Source organism: Chiloscyllium plagiosum, chromosome 1 (genome assembly GCF_004010195.1).
Source record: "Chiloscyllium plagiosum isolate BGI_BamShark_2017 chromosome 1, ASM401019v2, whole genome shotgun sequence".
NCBI classification, from domain to species: Eukaryota; Metazoa; Chordata; class Chondrichthyes; order Orectolobiformes; family Hemiscylliidae; genus Chiloscyllium; species Chiloscyllium plagiosum.
This window is the reverse complement of record NC_057710.1, coordinates 138948427-138968487: the sequence shown is the minus strand read 5'-3', so window position 1 is coordinate 138968487 and position 20061 is coordinate 138948427. Positions and strand designations below refer to the sequence as shown.

At 41.6% G+C, this 20061-nt stretch overlaps 1 protein-coding gene across 2 annotated transcripts in view; it reads right to left on the bottom strand.

The window, feature by feature from the left end:
- Positions 1-20061, bottom strand: part of afap1 (actin filament associated protein 1) — a 276239-nt gene that overhangs the window by 83148 nt on the left and 173030 nt on the right. For both annotated transcript variants that reach the window (XM_043698373.1, XM_043698382.1), the window contains exons 5-7: positions 13048-13259; positions 12745-12924; positions 2570-2662 (exon numbers count right to left, since the gene is read on the bottom strand). In XM_043698373.1, the coding sequence (XP_043554308.1) occupies positions 2570-2662; positions 12745-12924; positions 13048-13259 (485 nt within the window). The remainder of the gene's footprint in view (positions 1-2569; positions 2663-12744; positions 12925-13047; positions 13260-20061) is intronic.

Genomic DNA, 20061 nt, shown 5'->3' with positions numbered 1-20061 from the left:
CAGAGAGAGAGAGGGAGGGGTACACACACACACACACACACACACAGACTGTGGAATTAATAATGAAAAATAAGGAAATGGGAGACGAACTGAATAGACATTCTGAATCTGTCTTCACTATACAGGATACAATAGCATCCCCAGAAATTTGTGAATCAGTAGATGAAGGGGAGCAAGTAACTTGGAACACTTAAATCAGCACTGAAAGGATACTGTGAAAATTATTAGAACTAACAGCTGACAAGTCCCTCTGTCTTGGCGGACTTCACTCTAGACTCATAGATAAAAGTGGCTGCTAAAATAGTAGCTGAATTTGTTTTACCATTTTCTAAAATTCCCCAGTGTGGACAGTGGATTGGTGAGCTAAAAGGACACAAAATGTAGGCATAAAAAAAATGGGTCAGTCAGGTTGGCAAGATGTGCTACAAGGTTCAAAATTGAGGCCTCAACTATTTATATCAAATGACTTGAAATGAAGGCACTGAATCTATAATTACTAAATCTGCTGATGATACAAAGATAGGCAACAAAGTAAATTGCGAAGAGGACAAAAGATGTCTAGAAAGAGATATATGCAGGTTAAGTGAGTGGACAAACACTTGCCACTTTGGCAGGAGGAATAGAAAGGTAGCATAATGCTGAAATGGAGACAGATTGCAGAACTCTGTGTGGTACAGAAGGATCAGGATGTCCTGACACACTAATTACAAAAGGTTAGTATGTAGGTGACTAGGAAGGCGAATATAAATGTTGTCAGTTATTGCAGGGGAATGGAATGTAAAATTATGGATATTTCTTATGGAATAGAAGGATATCATAAATGTGCTCAAGCTAGCTTTACAGACATCTCAGTTAAAATGCTTAACATTTCCTTAAACTAAAGTACAACTAGGCTTTATTTTTAGATGGAATGTGATAATTTGTTTTTCTTTTCCACACTCCTCAAAGCTAAAGTTGAACCAATGTAAATCCATGACTGGAGCAAAGGAGACAAAAAACAGAACACAACAGAAAAAATACACAAAGGGAAAGAGCTATGTAAATAAGCAGAAATGAAGAGCCACAAATTAATGGCCAAGATAATGGCCAAAAACAAATATACATACAACAGCAAATGAAAAGAGAGAGAGAAGAGAAAATCTGTTTTGCTCTCAAATGCAGTATCATGAAATATCAGCCATTTTATTCTCAGACTTCTAGATTTCTACTCAATATATAGAAACATTGAAAATAAGAGCAGAAGTATGCCATTTGGCCTCTGTTCAATATAATCATGGCTGATGGTCTACCTCAGTATCCTGCTCCCACTTTCTCCCTCAAACCTTTGATTGCTTTAGCCTAAGAACTAAATGTAACTTCTTCTTGAATTCAATGTTTTGGCCTCAACTGCTTTCTGTGAAAGAGAATTCCACAGGCTCACCACTTTCTGGGTGAAGAAATTTCTCCTTATCTTAGCCCTAAATAACATGTCCTGTACCCTTAAACTGTGACCCTGTGTACTGGTTTCCCCAATCATTACCTTGTCTAGTCCTGTTTACCCTGACTACTCCTGTTAAAACTCCCTCCTCATTCTTCTAAACTCCAATAAGTGTAATCCTAAATCTTTGTTGCTCTCCCTCTATTGCCGGAACATCCTTCCTCAGATAAGGAGATCAAAATTACACACAATATTCCAGGTGTGGTCTCACCAAGGCCTGTACAATTGTAGCAAGACATCCCTGTTCACGTACTCAAATCCTCTCACTACGAAAGCTGAAATGTTATTTGCCTTCTTCACCACCAGCTGCATTTGCATGCTTACATTCAGCAACTGATGTACAGGACACTCAAGTTTTGATACACCTTCCACCTTTCCCAATCTAACACCATTCAGATAACAATCATAAGACCATAAGACATAAGAGTGGAAGTAAGGCCATTTGGCCCATCAAGTCCACTCCACCATTCAATCATGGCGAATAATAACCTTCCTTCCTTGTTTTGCTACCAACATGGATAACCTGACATCTATACGCATTGCACTTCATCTATCATGCATTTGCCACTTACTCAACTTGCCCAAATCACAATGAAGCATCCTCCTTTACAATTCACTATCCCACCCAGCTTTGTGAAGAAAAGAGATCACCCAAATAAAGGGATTCCAGAAACTGAACTGAAAAAAAAATGGTTCTCAGGATATTCAGCAAGTCTTCTTGACCAAGATGATGCAATATCTAGGTAGAATCTGAGATCTGACAATTGAGTTTCAGTATTCTACATCAATAGTTTCCAAGGCTATGCGTGGAGAGTAGGGCTCTGTTGAACCTGTCCTTTCACACCTAATTTACACCTTGCCTCAGAAAGTGTAATTTCTTTGGTTATTTTTTTCAAGACAAGGTTGGTCACTTGAATTTTGAATCTGTGAAATCAATTCAAAATTAATAAATCAATGAGATTACAGGAGTTAAAGAAACACTTTCAGATAGACCTCCTTTTTTAGCCCCTCCCCTCTACACCTCTCCAACCCTCAAAGTGTGTATAAACCAATGGCCTAGGAAGTGGCATGAGGACATCTGCAGCACATTACCTTTTCTAGTTCCGCTTTGTTCACAGGAAAAATTGTCATGGATCCATCTGTTTCAGTAGTTACATTGCAAAGTACTACAACATCTTTTATTACCTAAAAATAACAACATGAGAAAACAATAAAATATACAGTTGCTTAATAGTTGTAAATTATAGAGGTCAACGTTCTGAAATGAAACTAAGTAATGATTTACTGTGACTATTTTAGGTTGAAGTAGTCAGGATAAATATCAAATTCAACAGAATTTTGAAATATATAGACAAAAAAGGGTGTAACTTCTCAATAGGTTTCCTGATCATTGTTTATTTTAAAACAAAGCTTTTGGAAAACCAAGCTTTCCGTTGTTACCATAATCTTGTGAAATAGCTTATGATTCATCAAACTATGGACCATGTAAATACAAACACATCCTGAAGTCCTAGTGACTGAGGGGTCAATTATAAATAGTTTTGTTTTTTGTTATAATTTCTTTCAGCTTGGTGGATGGAAGGGGTGTTCTCCCAAATTTGTCAAACAATATTTTCTTTAAAAATGTAACTGGACAGTTTATTTTTCCTCATTTTGAATCAGTTAGCTACAGATCTTTTACACTTTAGACATACTAATGAAAGTTGCATGTTGATTTGTAGAAAATAATTCTGGCCCTTCACTTTTCAAATACTGTACATGCTTAACATGTGGCTATAGTGTTCAGAAATCATCATATAGCTCATATCAGGCAATACTAAACCACAGTAGAGTGCGTTTTCTTTTTAAGAAGGCTTTTTTTTAAAAGTACTGAACACAAATCAAACTGATTATTTTTCTGGCACTGAACTTATGAAATAGGAATTTAACAGCAAGGCTTAAAATCAGCCATTTATAGCACACCTTGTAGCAAGCGTGGTTTCACACTTCACAATTACCTACATTGCCAATTGATTGTCAGGAATGTAAGTGTTGTTCATCCAACAGCAGAATAAGAGAGAGAGAGAGAAAGTGAGTGAGTGTGTGAGTGAGATTGTGAGAGTGAGAGAGTGAATGAGAGCGAATGAGTGAGGGAGTGTGTGCAAACAGAAGCTTTTAAGACCAACCCTGGCAGAAAGCATCAAAAATATTACACATTATATATTAAAAAAATCACTGAAGTTGTATTATAAATATTCTAACATCATGCTATGTTATTGGTGTAAATCATGTCAGCTCATTACGCTGTATATGCTGCTGCTCACAATGAAAGTTCCTGCCACGGTCCTCTGAGTGTAGGAAGCTACAGGACCAGCTTGGTCCAGTTTGTAGAAGAAAACCACTTGATGGTTGAACTAGAAAGGGTCTCTTGTAGTAAACAGGATCTAGTTTATTGCACTCAACAGGCAATGAAGCAGTTTTGAAATGTAGTTGCTATTGTAATGTCAGAAACACTGCAGCTAATGTTTCACAAACGATTTTGATTTTTTTTAAAAGACAAATTTCAGCTAGAATACCAGGATCATTCTCCCACTCTTCTTGAAAATAAGATGTAGGAAATTGTCTGTTCACCTGTAGACAGGATGTCAATTTAATATCTTATTTGAAATACAGCACCTGTGACAGAGCAGCTCTCCCTCCAAACTGCCAGCCTTGAATGCCAGCCTTGATTTTTCCGATCAAGTCCTGCAGTGGAACTTGAACCCAAAACCTTCTGATTCAGAAGTGAGAGTGCAACAAAGAAAGCTAACAAACACAGTTACAGAGATAGCAAGGTGAAAGGCCATGAAAGGATATAAACACAAGGAAGAGAATTTTAAATTGGAGTTTTGTAGCCAATGCAGGTCATCATACATGGGGTGACAGGTAAACAAAGCTTCACATTTGATTGGATCCAAGCAGTAGGGTTTTAGCCGAGCTGACGTTTACAAAGGACACAGAATAGGAGGCCAATCATCCAAAAGAGCACTGGAAATGCATAAAAGAGTGGGCAGCAATATGGGTGAGTCAAGAGTATGGTGCTGGAAAATTACAGCAGGTCAGGCAGCATCTGAGGTGAAAGAGAATCAATGTTTTGAGCATAAGCTCTTCATCAGGAATGAGGCTTATGAGTCGGGGCTGAAAGATAAATGGGAGGGGATTGGGGTTGGAGGGAGGTAGCTGGAAAAGCAATAGGTGGAGGAAGGTTGGGGCAAAGGTGATTGGTCAGCGGGGGCAGTGATGGATGGGTCCAGAGGATGGTGCCGAGTTGGAGGCTTGGGACTGGGATAATGTGGGGGAGGGGAAAATGAGGAAGCTGTCGAAATGCACATTTATCCCACGTGGCTGCAGGGTCTGAAGGTGGAATATTAGGCATTCCTCCTCTAAGTGTTGGGTGGTAATGGTTTGGCGGTGGAGGCGGCCCAGGACCTGCACATCCTTGACGGAGTGGGAGGGGGAACTGAAGTGTTCAGCCAGGGGGCAGTGGGGTTGGTGGGTGCGGGGTGTCCCGGAGATGTTCTCTAAAATAATCCGCAAGGCATGCTGTCTCCCCATTGTAGAGGAGACCACACCAGGTGCAACAGATGCAGTAGATGACATTGGTAGAGGTACAGGTAAATTTCTGATGGATGTTGAAGGAACCCTTGGGGAACCCTTGGGGTCTTGGATGGAGGTGAGGGGCATGGTGTGGGCGCAGATTTTGCACTTCCTGCGGTAGCAGGGAAAGGTGGCAGAAATGGGGTGTGGGCTGGTGGGGAGTGTGGACCTGACAAGGGAGTCGTGGAGGGAATGGTCTTTTTGGAACGCTGATAGGGGTGGTGAGGGAAACATGACTCTGGTGGTGGGGTCCATTTGGAGGTGGTGGAGGACGATGCAATGTATGCGGAGCTTGGTAGGGTGGACTGGGGGGTTCTGTCCTTGCTATGTTGGGAGGGGTGGTGTTCAAGAGCGGTGGAGCGTGAAGTGACGCAGATGCACTGGTGGGTATCGTCAACCACATAGGAAGGGAAGTTGTGATAATGTAAACAGGAGGCCATCTGGGACTTCCCAAGGTGGAACTGGTCATTCTAGGAACAGATGCGGTGGAATTGGGAATGATGGATGGCATTTTTCCTGGAGGTAGGGTAGGAGGAGGTGTAGTTTAGTTAGCTCTGGGAGTTGGTGAGTTTGTAGTATATGTCTGTGGTTAGTCGGTCACCAGAAGACCAGGAAGGGGAGGGAGGCTGCCAAGATGGTCCAGGTGAATTTGAGGTCAGGGTGGAAGATGTTGATAAAGTTGATGAACTGTTCAACCTCCTCGTAGGAGCATGAGGCGGCGCCGATACAATCAATGATGTAGCGGAGGAACAGGTGAGGAATGGTGTTGATGTAACTGCGGAAGATGGACTGTTCCACCTAACCGACAAACAGGCAGGCATAACTGAGTCCCATGCGGGTGCCCATGGCTAACCTTTGGTTTGAAGAAAGTGGGAGGATTGGAAGGAGAGATTATTGAGGGTGAGGACCAGTTCAGTTGGGCTGATGAGGGTGTCGGTGGAAGGGTACTGATTGGGATAGTGTGAGAGGAAGAAACGGAGGGCTTAGAGACCTTCGTCGTGGCGGATTGATGTGTACAGGGACTGGGTGTTCATGATGAACATGAGGCACTGGGGGCCGGGGAAATGAAAATCTTTAAGGGGGTGAAGGGCATGGTGGTGTCACCAAATTAGGTGGGGAGTTCCTGGACTAAGGGGGACAGAACAGTGTCGAGGTAGGAAGAGAGGAGTTCGGCGGGACAGTCACGTCTTCTGCATGGAGAAATTGCCCAAGTGTCCCACATCCAGTTCTGTGTTTTCAGCACAACAACAGACTTGTTCATGTATATGGAGTCCCCATTTGTGATTGTGACTGTTGCAGATGTTAACAGGAAGTAAAATAAGGTTACTAGCTTACACCATTGTATCAGAACTGAGGAAATAAAATAAGCACATAATAGGGAAAATGTGGACTATGCCCAATTTGGTTCATTACCTATTCCATGCTGAGGAAATTAAACAAAGAATAACATTCTGTTTAAGAAATGTAATACAATTGCTTCAACATTCTGAATGTAACAGCAAAACAGCTGCAGCACAGACTACGAAAACAGTACAGTCCAAAGGAGGAAGAAAAGTGCTCTTTTTGGAACACACAATCCCAATCCAGTTTGTATTTTGGGTCTGAAAACTATACATGATCTCCACACAAGGTTTCCCACACAACTTTCTAATTACACCACAGGCAGCCAACATTAGGATGGTTTACCGAGGAAATATATACCCTGTAGGTCTGTGGTAACATTGTACCTCATCATTACTGCTACAATACTGATGTTTTCCTGTGACTGGACCAAACACCAGCAATTACTGACTTTGAATTGCTTCACTTGTTGCACAATCAACCCATCAGATATTGAGTGTTGGCTGCTGAACTCCCAATGTTCTGTTCTTTGAATAAAAATACTTGATTTGAACAATTCAGTTCTCAGAACGTCAACACACATCTACATACATTCAGTTATAGAAATGGCTTGATGACCAACCATCATTATAAAAACTATAACAAAAGGCAATAAACAATGATGATCAAATGGTTCACATCAAATTATCATTTGTCATAGGTCAGCATTCATGATCCCCAGTTTTAGTAGAATTTTTGTTTCTGCAGAAGTATAAATATTTGTCTCAGAGGGTGTGTAGTGGAAACAGAATTTATTGGGGAATAGGTTCAAGCCAGGCAAACAGCCTGGACTGCATCTAACCAAACAATAATTAAAATAAAAATATTGAGATTGCTTTTCACAGGGCTCTACAAGAACAGCTATAGTAGATTGTCACATGCAAAGTAGATGCATTTTCTGCTGATTTCACAAATTCCAGCAAAATCATGTAGGAGGATACCAACAATCACAATCACATGTAACCACTAGGATTGTGCACTGTGGATTTTGGGGCCATTGTCAGTTTTGATCCTGCAATTAAAGAAAAATGATACAATTCATAGAAATATAATGGGAATTGAGTTAACTAACGTTTCAGCAGCGGGAATAATCTGCCTCTATTTTGCCTTATTTATTCATACAATAGCAGCCCAGGAGGCGGCTAATTAGCCCACTAAACCTACATTGGCTCCAATGAAGAATGATCTGATTATTACCACTTACTCTTGCCCATAGCTTTATAATTCCTCCTTTAATTACATAAAATTCACATCTAAAAACTCCAGTTGAATCTATTTTAATCAGCCCATCAGGCAGCATATTGTAAACCTTAATCATTTGTTGGATCTAAGCTCAATGGAAAGTGGACTGAAAAGAACTTGGTCTCATTTCAGCCCAATAACAAATTCTCTGTCGAATGAAATATCATTGAGTTTATTTAAAATTGGAAACAGACTCTTATCCACACAAACAAACAGGTTTGTTCTCCATTATGCTTGTGGTTAAAAACAAAACCAAAACGACACCTATGGTGACACATAATGGGGCTGTAAAAGTGGGAAACGTGGCAGCTGGGAGGATTTAATTAGGCACGAGCCAACATCTCATTTCCTGATGTCAAATTTAATTCATGAGTTAGAAGTGGGTGGCATGTCAGGATCATAGTAGCCAATATGCTGTCAGTGACAGAAACCTATTTATCATTAATCTGCATTCTGTGAAAATTTATTAGATATGAAACACAAATTAATTTCTAATTTCAAGACTGAGTTGGTGATAGACAGGAATCTGGTGTTTCCTATTCCTTATTTCTTAGGGTTGATGTGCGTTAGGCAGTTCAATCTTTGGGCTGGAGGTGAGATTTTGTATTTTTGTCTGACTCAACAGTAGAGCAGAAGCAAGTTGGATAGTCTGTTAGAGACAAGGGCAAGGTGAGAGTGATAGTGTGGTGCACGGATTGTCAAATTGCACAGCGTGGAGCTGATAAGGCAATGGAGCTTGTTTTCAGATCCTAAAATGGCAGGCACTGCTGTGTTTGTGGACAGGGAGGTAGCTGTGAAGGAAGCGAGGCTCCAGCCTACAGGTGAGGCCCATTGTTGCAGTGCTCTCATCCTGTGTGTCCATTAGAAATAATTGGCCAACATTTTGGAAGGGACCTTGAGTTTGAAACAGGGCAGGCCCAACTGCAGAAGCAGTAGGTCAATGGTCTCTGAAGGAAGTGAGGGAATGATGCACGGAGGCTCCAGAATGTCAGTAGGTAGGTCTGGAATGAGGATGAGATAGTCAAGAGTGAAAGATAGAAAGTTGAAAGTCAACAGCTCTGAGCTAAGATGATTGGGGGGAAAGCAGCAGGGTAAAGTTAGGGTAGAGTCAAGAAAAATGGGAGGAAACTTGCTAATGACAGAGGGAGGGCGGACGTGGAAGTTTTCAGAGGCACAGTTAATGCTATTCTCCATCTTCATGACTGTTACTTTTTATTTTTAAGAATCCCTACAGTGTGGAAACAGGCCCTTCAGTCCAATAAGTCCACACCAACCACCCAGACCCATCACCCCTGACTAATGCACCTAACCTATACACCCCTGAACACTATGGGCAATTTAACATGGCCAATTCACCTAACCTGCACATCTTGGATTGTGGAAGGAAACTGGAGCACCTGGAAGAAAGCCATGCAGACACGGGGAGAATGTGCAAACTCCACACAACCATCACCTGGAATCGAACCTGGGTCCCTGGTGCTGTGAGGCAGCAGTGCTAACCATTGAGGCACTGTGCTGCCCCTTTGTTGGTGGTCATCACAGACTAATATGTGTTCCTCAAACATTTAATCAGCCAGCAATAGCTAATTCAATCAAAACATGGATGTCTCAAGATTTCAAAGTAACGGAGCCATGAATATTTCCTTCGGGAGGAAAGGCTGTTGATACACTGTCTTGTGAACAAGTAAACTGTAATTTGTGTAGTTGACCACTTTGTGTTTTGTCATTGCTGGAGGACACCACATATTTGTTTCTGTCAATTCCTACCGGTTCTTTCCACGTGCAGGATCAACTGCTGCCAGAAAACCTTTACCTGGCAGGAGGTCAAGTTGAGAGAGGAGCCCGCCGTGGGATGAGAGGGATTCAGAGTGTTGCTAATTGGAGGGTCATGCATCCCCATTAATTGGTTGTCGCTGCTCTAGGAATGAGAGCCATGTAAAGGAGAGTTACTCAATCTTTTTCCTGCCATCTTCACTCTATTTACTTAGTGGATTTGCAATAAGTTTCTTAACACCCTATTATCTTGCAACATGGTATAGCAGAGGAAGGGATTCACCGGAGGGTGGCTTTGGTCACAGAAAAATTGGCAACAAGGCCATCAGTTGGCACCATCAGAGAGGGAAAGTGGTCAAGAGGAACCAACCAAGATAATCATCAACTTCATCAAGAAAGAATAATGTTATATCAAGAGGTGTTAAGAACACACATCAACCACCCTGCCATGCATGACTAAGAGTAAATGTCAGCAATAACTAAGGCTTTCTTACAAGGCAGTTACTGACCTGTGCATGCTTGCACAAGACCTGCAGCCCCATGGCTTTGGCGGGAATACTGTGCCAATCAGCCTTAAAATAACTGCAGACTTAAACACCTGCATAACGGATAATTTCAAGGCTCTGCAGGGAATGTGTGTGGTGTTTCTCAAGTTACAACATATAGGTGCAGATATGCCCTTATCCAAGTACCGTACTGGGTTGGACCATCAGAATGTGGTTCACACCAGTACATCACCCAAAGTCCTTTGGAGCAGCATATTACTGCATACTGCTTTACAAAGAAAATGGTGTAGTAGACCATAAGATTGCTGAAACTGTTTTTCCAAAGTGATGACTAGTTTGATGGAAATTTATAATATGCTCACAGAAGGTATCCAGAGTTGTTGTCTTCTGCTGTATGTGTTGCACACATTGCATTTCAAAAGGAAGACGAATTGCTAATTGAAAACAGAGAAGCTGCTAAACTTCTTAAATGACATTTGGAGCAGCTTTCCAACATGCCAGGATAAACATGGCAGGACTGTCAAGCACATCATCTTCAATCATTTTAACCACAAGTAATATATCTACCTGGTCTGGCCTACGTGTGACTGCAGACTCACAGCAATATCGTTGACGCTTAACTGCCCTTTGGGCAATTAGAGATGGGCAATAAATGCTGGCCTAGCCAGTGATGCCCACATCCCGTGAATGAATGAAAAAAATCCTCACTTGCAAACCTGTCTACATCAATTGTGCACCAATAATGCATGTTCAGCCATGTCAGTGCCTTGAGAAGATATATCAAATCACATGTATTACCATCCAATCAAGAGTGACATCCAACACATTATCACATTCATGCTTGCAATGATGAGATCTCCCTTAGTTGCCTTAATTCAGCAACAACAGCCAATTATGAAGCAGGACTGTGCAAAATGCCTTCAGAAGGAGAATATCTCAACAAATACTCAGTTGAACAACATAAGCTGAGATAACTATATACATATGCATAGCAAAACAGTGTCTCAACATGCAATCATTCTGCCTCAATACTTACTTCTATAACCTTGAAATCGCAGCTGAGGAGAAAGCAAGCTTATTAGAGCAGAACTCCTCTGTATGTGCCGACCTGCCGCATGAACACAAAGCTTTCATTGTGCTTGTGCGCACAGTGGCTCTTGACTTGCAGGTAGAGGGGACAGGACACTTCCTATCCTGCCATTAGAAGGTGCACTCTTTTTATTAAGTTCCACACCTAGAGTTACAGCTTTCTACAACACTCTCACACAAACCTCAGTAAAAAAAAAGCCTCAAATTTCTACATAACAGTGCTTATTTCCAGCTGTAACTTCAGGATGAGAAATTTCTAGTCACCCACCCAATAAGCAGGATGCTGCTTTGTCAAAGATCTGCTGATCTTTCAACAATGTTACGACAAACGATTAGAGACAGCTGTATTAGCATTATTCCATCTACAAGAGTTGAAAAACAAACTTAAAAACAATCTAGTTATCATCATTTGGTGCACATTTGCTAATAGGTATGAAAACCTATCCTTGAGAGGCAGGTTCTTCCAGAAATGCCTTACATGAAGCAAAATGGAAATTATTGATCTTCTTTTCCTGGTAGCTGGAAGTCATGGATGTCTCACAACCTTACAACAAGGTACTGAGAACACAGACCTTATGAATCATCAGTCTGATACATGTGCTACCCTACATGCATTTTGCATGTTAGCCAAAGATAGTAACTGCTTTCCTCATGCCTATGTCAAGATCTGCACCAAGGGAAAGATTGTCCATCATTGTGCACTCGAGGTAACCAAATTTACTAGCCACTTCCCGTAGGGTAATTGAGACAGAGATGCAAAACATTATCCCACCACCACAGTTCTCTTCATATTTGTGGTCACCATTCCAACAGATATGGAAGGTACCTATGGCACACTAGGAAAAATTGCAAGTTCTACAATCTATTTACACAGAAGTTGAAGGCGAATGTTAGTTGCATTCTGATAAGGAAACTTCCTTATGATGACAATGCTATGTTTGTAGCTCACGCGGCAACTCAGTTGCAAGGACTCATCTAGACCTTGGTGAACAACAACAATTTCAAAGTCTGTGGATGATACAAAACTTGGAAACATTGCCAGCTGTGAGAAGGACAGTGTAGAACTCCAAAATAATAGACAAACTGGTGAAATGGATAAATTAGGTGGTAGATGCTGTTCAATGTGGAAAAGTGTGAGGTGACACATTTTCTAGGAAGAATAAGAACAAACAGTACAAAATAGGAACCAAGTCCAACTGTGAATATATGTGCATAAACCTTTAAAATTGCCATCAGCAGAATGAGTAGTTAAAACTCAGCATCCTGAATGCCTTATTATCAACAGGAGCATACTGTGCAAGAGTAAGGGGGTTATGCTGAAATTATACAAGACTTGTTGGACTTGGGAGTATTGTGTACATTTCTGGATACCACATGGTAGGAAGATTTCATTCCCCATTCTGGCTGAGGTAGACTCTGGGCATGCCTCCTCACCCTTTTCAGAGTAAAAATAAATCTCAACACTTAGCCATGGTTTGGTGAAGAATTACCAGGGATATATCCTTTGGCATGGAACTGAAGAACATTTTGTTAGAACTGCGAGAACATCTTATACTGGACCCAAATTTGTAAATAGGCGACTGGGCCTTCAGTGTATGAGAAAGAGTTATAGCTGGATTGTCCTGAATAAAGGACTAGAAGATAATTACTCCCAAAACATACCTTTAGCCATTCCTCTGCTTGTTCTTTGCTTTGCACAGCCAAAACGACAATGTCCGCTCCTTGCTGGGTGATTCGTAGCTCATGCTTTTTCCTTTTGCTGTCTTTAGGAACATAGGACACATTGTGGGCTGGAAGCAATAACTCCATCTGAGGTTGATGATCCTTTGAGCTTTTGTAGCACTAAAAGCAAAGATTAAATCCTGAGCTCGCACAATACTCATACCATCCCACCTGCACTTGGTGCTGCATCCCAAGAGAGCAACAGAAGAAAATATGATCAGACCAAAAAGAAAAGAAGCATACCAATAGTCTGTTATCTTTAATGACACAAAATTGTTTTGTCCACTGTCCAAAACGTTTCTTGCGCAGAAGAAAAGCACAGATCTTAGCATCTTTCACCAAATCCATTGAAGCCTCCTCAGATGGCCACTGGTGTCTTAGTTTCTTTCCCTTCCCATCCTCATCATCTTCATCATATGATTCATAGGAGCTACTCATGGCATCCGAATCATAATCTGTAAAATAAAGGTGGTAAACAAAATCAGGAACAACTCTATTTCTGCAATAAATTGCAACATTTAAAAGACATCTGGATGGATATATGAATAGGAAGGGTTTAGAGGGATATGGGCCAAGTGCTGGCAAACGGGACTAGATTGGGTTAGGATATCTGGTCAGCACGGACGAATTGGACCGAAGGGTCTGTTTCCATGCTGTACGTCTCTATGACTCTAAATATAGGACAACACACCATATCAAAGCTGACTGGTATATAATTTAACTATTTAACTCCAGTAATCCTTGCAGACAAGTGAAATGCTCATGTCGAAGATGAACAGACTGAACTGGAAGCAAGGGGTGCTTATTTAAATTCATCTCATATAGTGGGTGAAATTTGCCAGGAGAAGTAGCATCATGGTTATCTACCTAAGTTAGCAATACACAGGAGCACAGGAAAAGGAGTAAGCCATTCAGCCCTTCAAGGCTGCCATTCAAATGAGATCATGACTGATCTCCAGCCTCTGTCCTGCTCTTGTAGCCACTGTTTTTCGAGATGTGTCCAGTTCAATTTCTGGTCAATAATAACCCCCAGGATGATGAAAGTGGGGGATTCAGTGAACAGCATTGAATTTGAAGGGGTGGTGGTTAAATTGTCTCTTTTGGAGATGGTCATAGTCTGACATTTGTGGGGCGCGAACATTACTTGCCACTTGTCAGCTCAAACTATTGTCTAGATTCTGTTGCATTTGAATGTGGACTGCTTCAGTACCTGAAGAATTGCAAATGTTGCTGAACATTCAGCAATCATCGGCAAATATCCCCAGTTCTGACCTTATGGAGAAGGGAAGGTCAGTGATGAGGCAGCTGAAGTTGGTTGGGCCGAGGACACTATCCTGAGGAAGAACTGCCGATGTGTCCTGGAACTGAGATGACTGACCTTCAACAACCACGACCATCTTCCTATGTGCCAGGTTTGACTCTAGCCAGAGAGCTTGTCCCTAATACCCACGGATTCCAGGTTTGCTAGGGCTCCTTGATGCCACACTCAGCCTTAATGTTAAGGGCTGTCATTCTTACTTAACCTCTGGAATTCAGTTTGAACCAAGATTGTAATGAGGTTTAACACCGAGTGGCCCTAGTGGAATCCAATTGTGCATCACAGAGAAGGTTAGGGTGCTGCTTGAAAGCAATTTTGATGACACCTTCCATAACTTTACTATGATCGAGAGTAGATTGATGGGGAGTAATTGGTTGGGTTGTATTTGTCCTGCTTTTAGTGTGTTGGACATACTTGGGCAATTTTCCAAACTGTTGGGTAGATGCCTGCATTATAACTGTATTGGAACAGCTTGGTTAAGGGAGCAGCAAGTTCTGGACACAAGCCTTCAGTGCTATTGCCAGAATGTTGTCAGGGTCCAAAACATTTGCAGTAACCAGTGCCTCCAAGAATCAACCTTTCTTAGTATCACATGGAGTGAGCTGAATTGGCTGCACACTGGTATCTGTAATACTGGGGACTTCTGGAGGAGGCGGAGGTGGACCATCCACTCGGTACATCTGGCTGAAGATTGCTGCAAAACCTTCAGCCTTATCTTTTGCATTGATTTGTTGGGCTCTTCCATCATTTGGGATGGGAAATATTTGTGCAGCTTCCTTCTCCAGTGAATTGTTTAATTGTCCACCACCATTCACAACTGAGTGTGATATGACTGTGGAGCTTAGATCTGATATGTTGGTTGTGCGATTGCTTAGCTCTGTCTATCAATTGCTGCTAATGCTGTTTGGTATGAAGCAGCTGCTTTAGGTATGCCTGGTGCTGCTCCTGGCATGCCCTCCTGCACCCTCCATTGAACCAGGGTTGATGGCAATGGTTGAGTGGGGGATATGATGGGCCATGAGCTTAGAGATTGCACTGGACTACAATTCTGCTGCTGGTGATGGTCCATAGTGACCCATGGAATGCGCCAGTCTTGAGTGGCTAGATCTGTTTGAAATCTGTCTCATTTAGCACAGTGATAATGCCACACATCACAATGGAGGGTATACTCAATGTAAAGGCAGGACTTTGACCTCACAAAGACTGAGCAGTAGACACTCTTACCGATACTGTCATGGACTGATGCATCTACAGACTGGTAAGGATGAGGTCACGTGTGTTATTCCCTTTTGTTGTTCCCTCACCACCTGCTGTAGACCCAGTCTAGCAGCTGTGTCCATTAGGCCCCGACCAGCTCGAACAGTAATACTGCTGCCAAGCTACTCTTGGTGGTGGACACTGAAATCCCATCTGGTCCTTAATGTTCTTTAGGGAAGGAAGCTATCATTATCAAGTTGGGTCTTTATGCAACTCCAGACCCTGACCAATGCATGTGACTCTTAGCTGCCTAGCAAATGCCTTAGTCACCACCACCATCACCTCAATTTGGAATGGCAATAAAATGCTCTCTTTGCCAGCTATGTTCACATCCTGTAAATTAATGAAAAAACAGCAGGAAAGATCATAGGAGCTGTACTTTGACCTCTCAAATGTATTCTACTAATAGAACATGTGTAGTTTGTCCTCTTATTGACTTCACCAAAAATTTGAAAGGAGATCAAACCTACGAAATTATACAAAGGAATATTATCATAGGAATGTTCAACACATTTGACTTAAAATTCTCTGACATACATTGTTAACTCATTTCCAATAAATAGGTTAATATTTGCATCACGTGACCATAAGTTTATGGTAGATCTGTGCATAGAAAGCAAACGTAATTCAATTAAATAGCTAAATTGTAAATAAATCATCTCACATTATTATAAGATATGAATTCGGAGCAAGAATAGGTCATTCGGCCTCTTGACCCTGTTCCATTGTTCAATAGGATCATGGGTAATCTTGGCCTTGATCCCATTTTCTTGCCTAATTCTGAAACTTTAGTTTCTTGACAAACATCAGATACAATCGGTCTTAAAAATATCTGATGAGCCTGTCTCCAACAGTCTCTGGGAAACAAAGATCCACAGACTCAAACCTTAAAAACAATTCTGACCTAGAACAAAGAACAGAGAACCACATAGCGCAGTACAGGCTCTTCAGCCCTCAATGTTGCACCGTGCTGTGATACCGACCTGAAGACCATCTAAACTAAACTATTCCATTATCATCCTGAACCTATCTCTGATATCTATCGTATATCTATCACCCCTCAATTTAAAACTATGCCCCTAGTGCTAGCCATCACCATCTGAGGAAAAAGGCTCTCACTGTCGACCCATCTAAGCCTCTGACCATCTTGTATGTCTCTATTAAGCCACCTCTTAATCATCTTCTCAACACCAGGCAACATCCTGGTAAATTTCCTCCTCTGTATCCTTTCCAATGCTTCTATGCCCTTCCGAAATTGCTGTGACCAGAACTGTATGCAATACTCCAAGTGTGGTCGCTCCAGAGATTTGTACGTCTGCGGTATGACCTTATGGCTCAGAAATTCAATCCCTCCACCAATAAACGCTAACACACCATACACCTTCTTAACAACACTATCAACCTGGGTGGAAACTTTCAGGGATTTATGCACATGGACACAGAGATCTCTCTGCTCATCCACACTACCAAGAATCCTACTATTAGCCCAGTACTCTGTATTTCTGTTACAGTACAGCTCTGTAACAACACAGATTTAGATACAGAGTACAACTCTGTAACATCAACACAGCATTACAGAGTACAGCTCCATAACAACTACACAATGTTAGACACAGTGTCCAGCTCTGTAACATCAACACAGCGTTAATTACAGAGTACAGCTTTGTAACAAAAACACGAGGTAGATACAGAGTGCAGCTCTGTAACAACACAGAGTTAAATACAGAGTGCAGCTCTGACACATTAACTCAGGGTTGGATACAGAGTACAGGACTCTAACATCAGGTCAGATAAAGAGTGCAGCTGTGTAATATCAACACAGGTTTAGATACAGAGTACTGCTCTTTAATAACAACACAGTTATAGACAGACTACAGCTCTGTAAGGGTGTAGGACCATTCGGCGCAGCCATTTTGGCGCGAGCGATTCGGTGCGGCCGGTTTGGCGCAGCCCTTTTTGGCGCAGACCCATTTAGGCGCAGCTCGTATTTATTCCTTTTCAGGCTTGGTTACAAGCATTAATGAAAGCAATAAAAAGAAAAATACTGTTTATCCTCTTCAGTAAAAATGTTAAAAAGAAAATAAAAATGAAAGGAACAAGGTAAATACAAAAAATATTTATTCAAAATTATGGGCAATCCCTCATAAATACTCAATGTCATTTCTCTCACTAAATCTTCTTACAATGTCTGTGTTCTATCAAAACGCATATATAGCCATCGTATGAGCACTTTTCCTTTTCCTTTCAGAATTTAATCTTTTGGCCAATGTTTTTGCTCCATTTTCCTTGTAATATACACTATTACAATAATCCTCAACATTAAAATATCCCGCTCTCCCCACCAGGATAGACTGATGTGCGTTGGAGTTTAAAAATGTTAAACACAATCTATTGTGTTTTGGTTCAAGTGTTTATACAGTGCCAGTGTATTATGTGGAAATGCAGAAGACATGCAATTGAGAACTTGATTAAATTCTGAAGACAGATAACTGCATTTGGAACATTATCTCTGTTTTCTCTCCACTGATGCTGCCAGACCTGCTCAGTTTCTCTAGCTATTTCTGGATTTGTGTTCATTAAAATTTGGAATAGTTTGCTATGTTTATAGAGTGTCTTGGTGAGAAACAATCTAGATAACAGTCTACAGGTTTGATTGCCCCTGGAAACTGGCCTGAGCTTGGAAAAACTGCAGATTCAAGAGCTGCCTGGTCAGAAAGATAATTACCTTTACAACACTTTTTCTCGGGTCAGGAAGGCCTTTGGTCCTCCCACTGCATCTATCAATTCTTTTGTATTTGTTTTTGGGATGGGAACATTAATGGCTGGGCCAGCATTTACTGCCGAAGCGTGATTGCTCATAAGATGGGGGATGGATTTGGTGGGGGTCGTGGTGATGTGCTACATTCACGTATTCAACCAGCAAGTATCAGGTATTCAGAACAGAAACTGTTGTTATTAATCACCAGGCATGAGAAAAGTATTTTCATGGTAGCTGGCACACTGCCACTCAAAAAACACATTCACTTAAACACGCCTTCCAGACTGAGGTCACAGCTAACACAATTCCACTGCATATGCACAAAGCTGGAACATGTTCAACATACAGACATTACTCTTTTTTAAATTTCTATTTCAGATCTCAAATCCTAGTGAATATATCTGTGACCTAAATGGCGATTGGGCGGAGGGTGAGATCTGTTTGGGGCATCCCAATCAGGGTCATATCTATGTCTTAACTACAATCAAAGACCTGGCCTCCACAGTCCTCTGTGGCAATGCATTCCACAGATTCATCACCCTCTGGCTGAAAAAGTTCCTCTTCATCTTAGTTTTAAAGGGTTGTCCCTTCATACTGAGGAAGTGCCCTCAGGTCATTGCCTCTCCTACAAATGGAAACATCTTCTCCATGTCTACTCTGTTCAAGCTTCCCAGTATTCTGTAAGTTTCAAATGAGACTTCTCCACGTCCTTCTAAACTCCACATACACACCCAGATTCCTAAATTGTTCCTCAGAGTCATAGAGATGTACAGCACAGATACAGACCTTTTGGTCCAACCCGTCCATGCTGATCAGATATCCCAACCCAATCTAGTCCCACCTGCCAGCACCCGGCCCATATCCCTCCAAACCCTTCCTATTCATATATCCATCCAAATGCCTTTTAAATGTTATAATTGTACTAGCCTTCACCACTTCCTCTGGCAGCTCATTCCATACACCTACCATCCTCTGCTTGAAAATGTTGCCCCATAGGTCTCTTTTATATCTTTCCCCTCTCACCTTAAACCTAAGCCCTCTAGTTCTGGACTCCCCGATCCTAAGGAAAAAAGATTTTACCTATTTATCATATCCACGCCCCCTCATAATTTTGTAAACCTCTATAAGGTCTCCCATCAGTCTCCGACACTGCGGGAAAAACAACCCCAGCCTGTTCAGCCTCTCCCCGTAGCTCAAATCCTCCAACCCTGGCAACATCCTTGTAAATCTTTTCTGAACTCTTTCAAGTTTCACAACATCTTTCCGATAGGAAGGAGGCCAGAATTGCACACAATATTCCAACAGTGGCCTAACCAATGTCCTGTACAGCCGCACCATGACCTCCCAAATCCTGTACTCAATACTCTGATTGATAAAGGAAAGCATACCAAATGCCTTCTTCACAATCCTATCTACCTGCGACTCCACTTTCAAGGAGCTATGAACCTGCACTCCAAGGTCTCTTTGTTCAGCAACACTCCCTAGGACCTTACCATTAAGTGTATGAATCCTGCTAAGATTTGCTTTCCCAAAATGCAGCACCTCGCATTTATCTGAATTAAACTCCATCTGCCACTTAACATTCTTGTAAACCTCCGCTGGACCCCCTCCAAGGCCAGCACAACATTCCTTAAATAGGGAGCCTAAAACTGCTCACAATATTCCAAATTTGTGATCTGCCCAGAGGCTTATACAACCTCAGCAGTACATCTCTGCTCTTGTATTCTAGTCCTGTTACAATGAATGCTAACATTGCATTTGCCTTTCTAACTGCCAAATGAACTTGTATGTTAACCTTAATAGAATCTTGAACTAGGACTCCTCAGACCCTTTGTCTCTGAAGCCTTTCCCTATTTTGAAAATAGTCTACACCTCTATTCTTCCTAACAGTGTACAAATGCACATTTTTGCATGTTGTATTCCA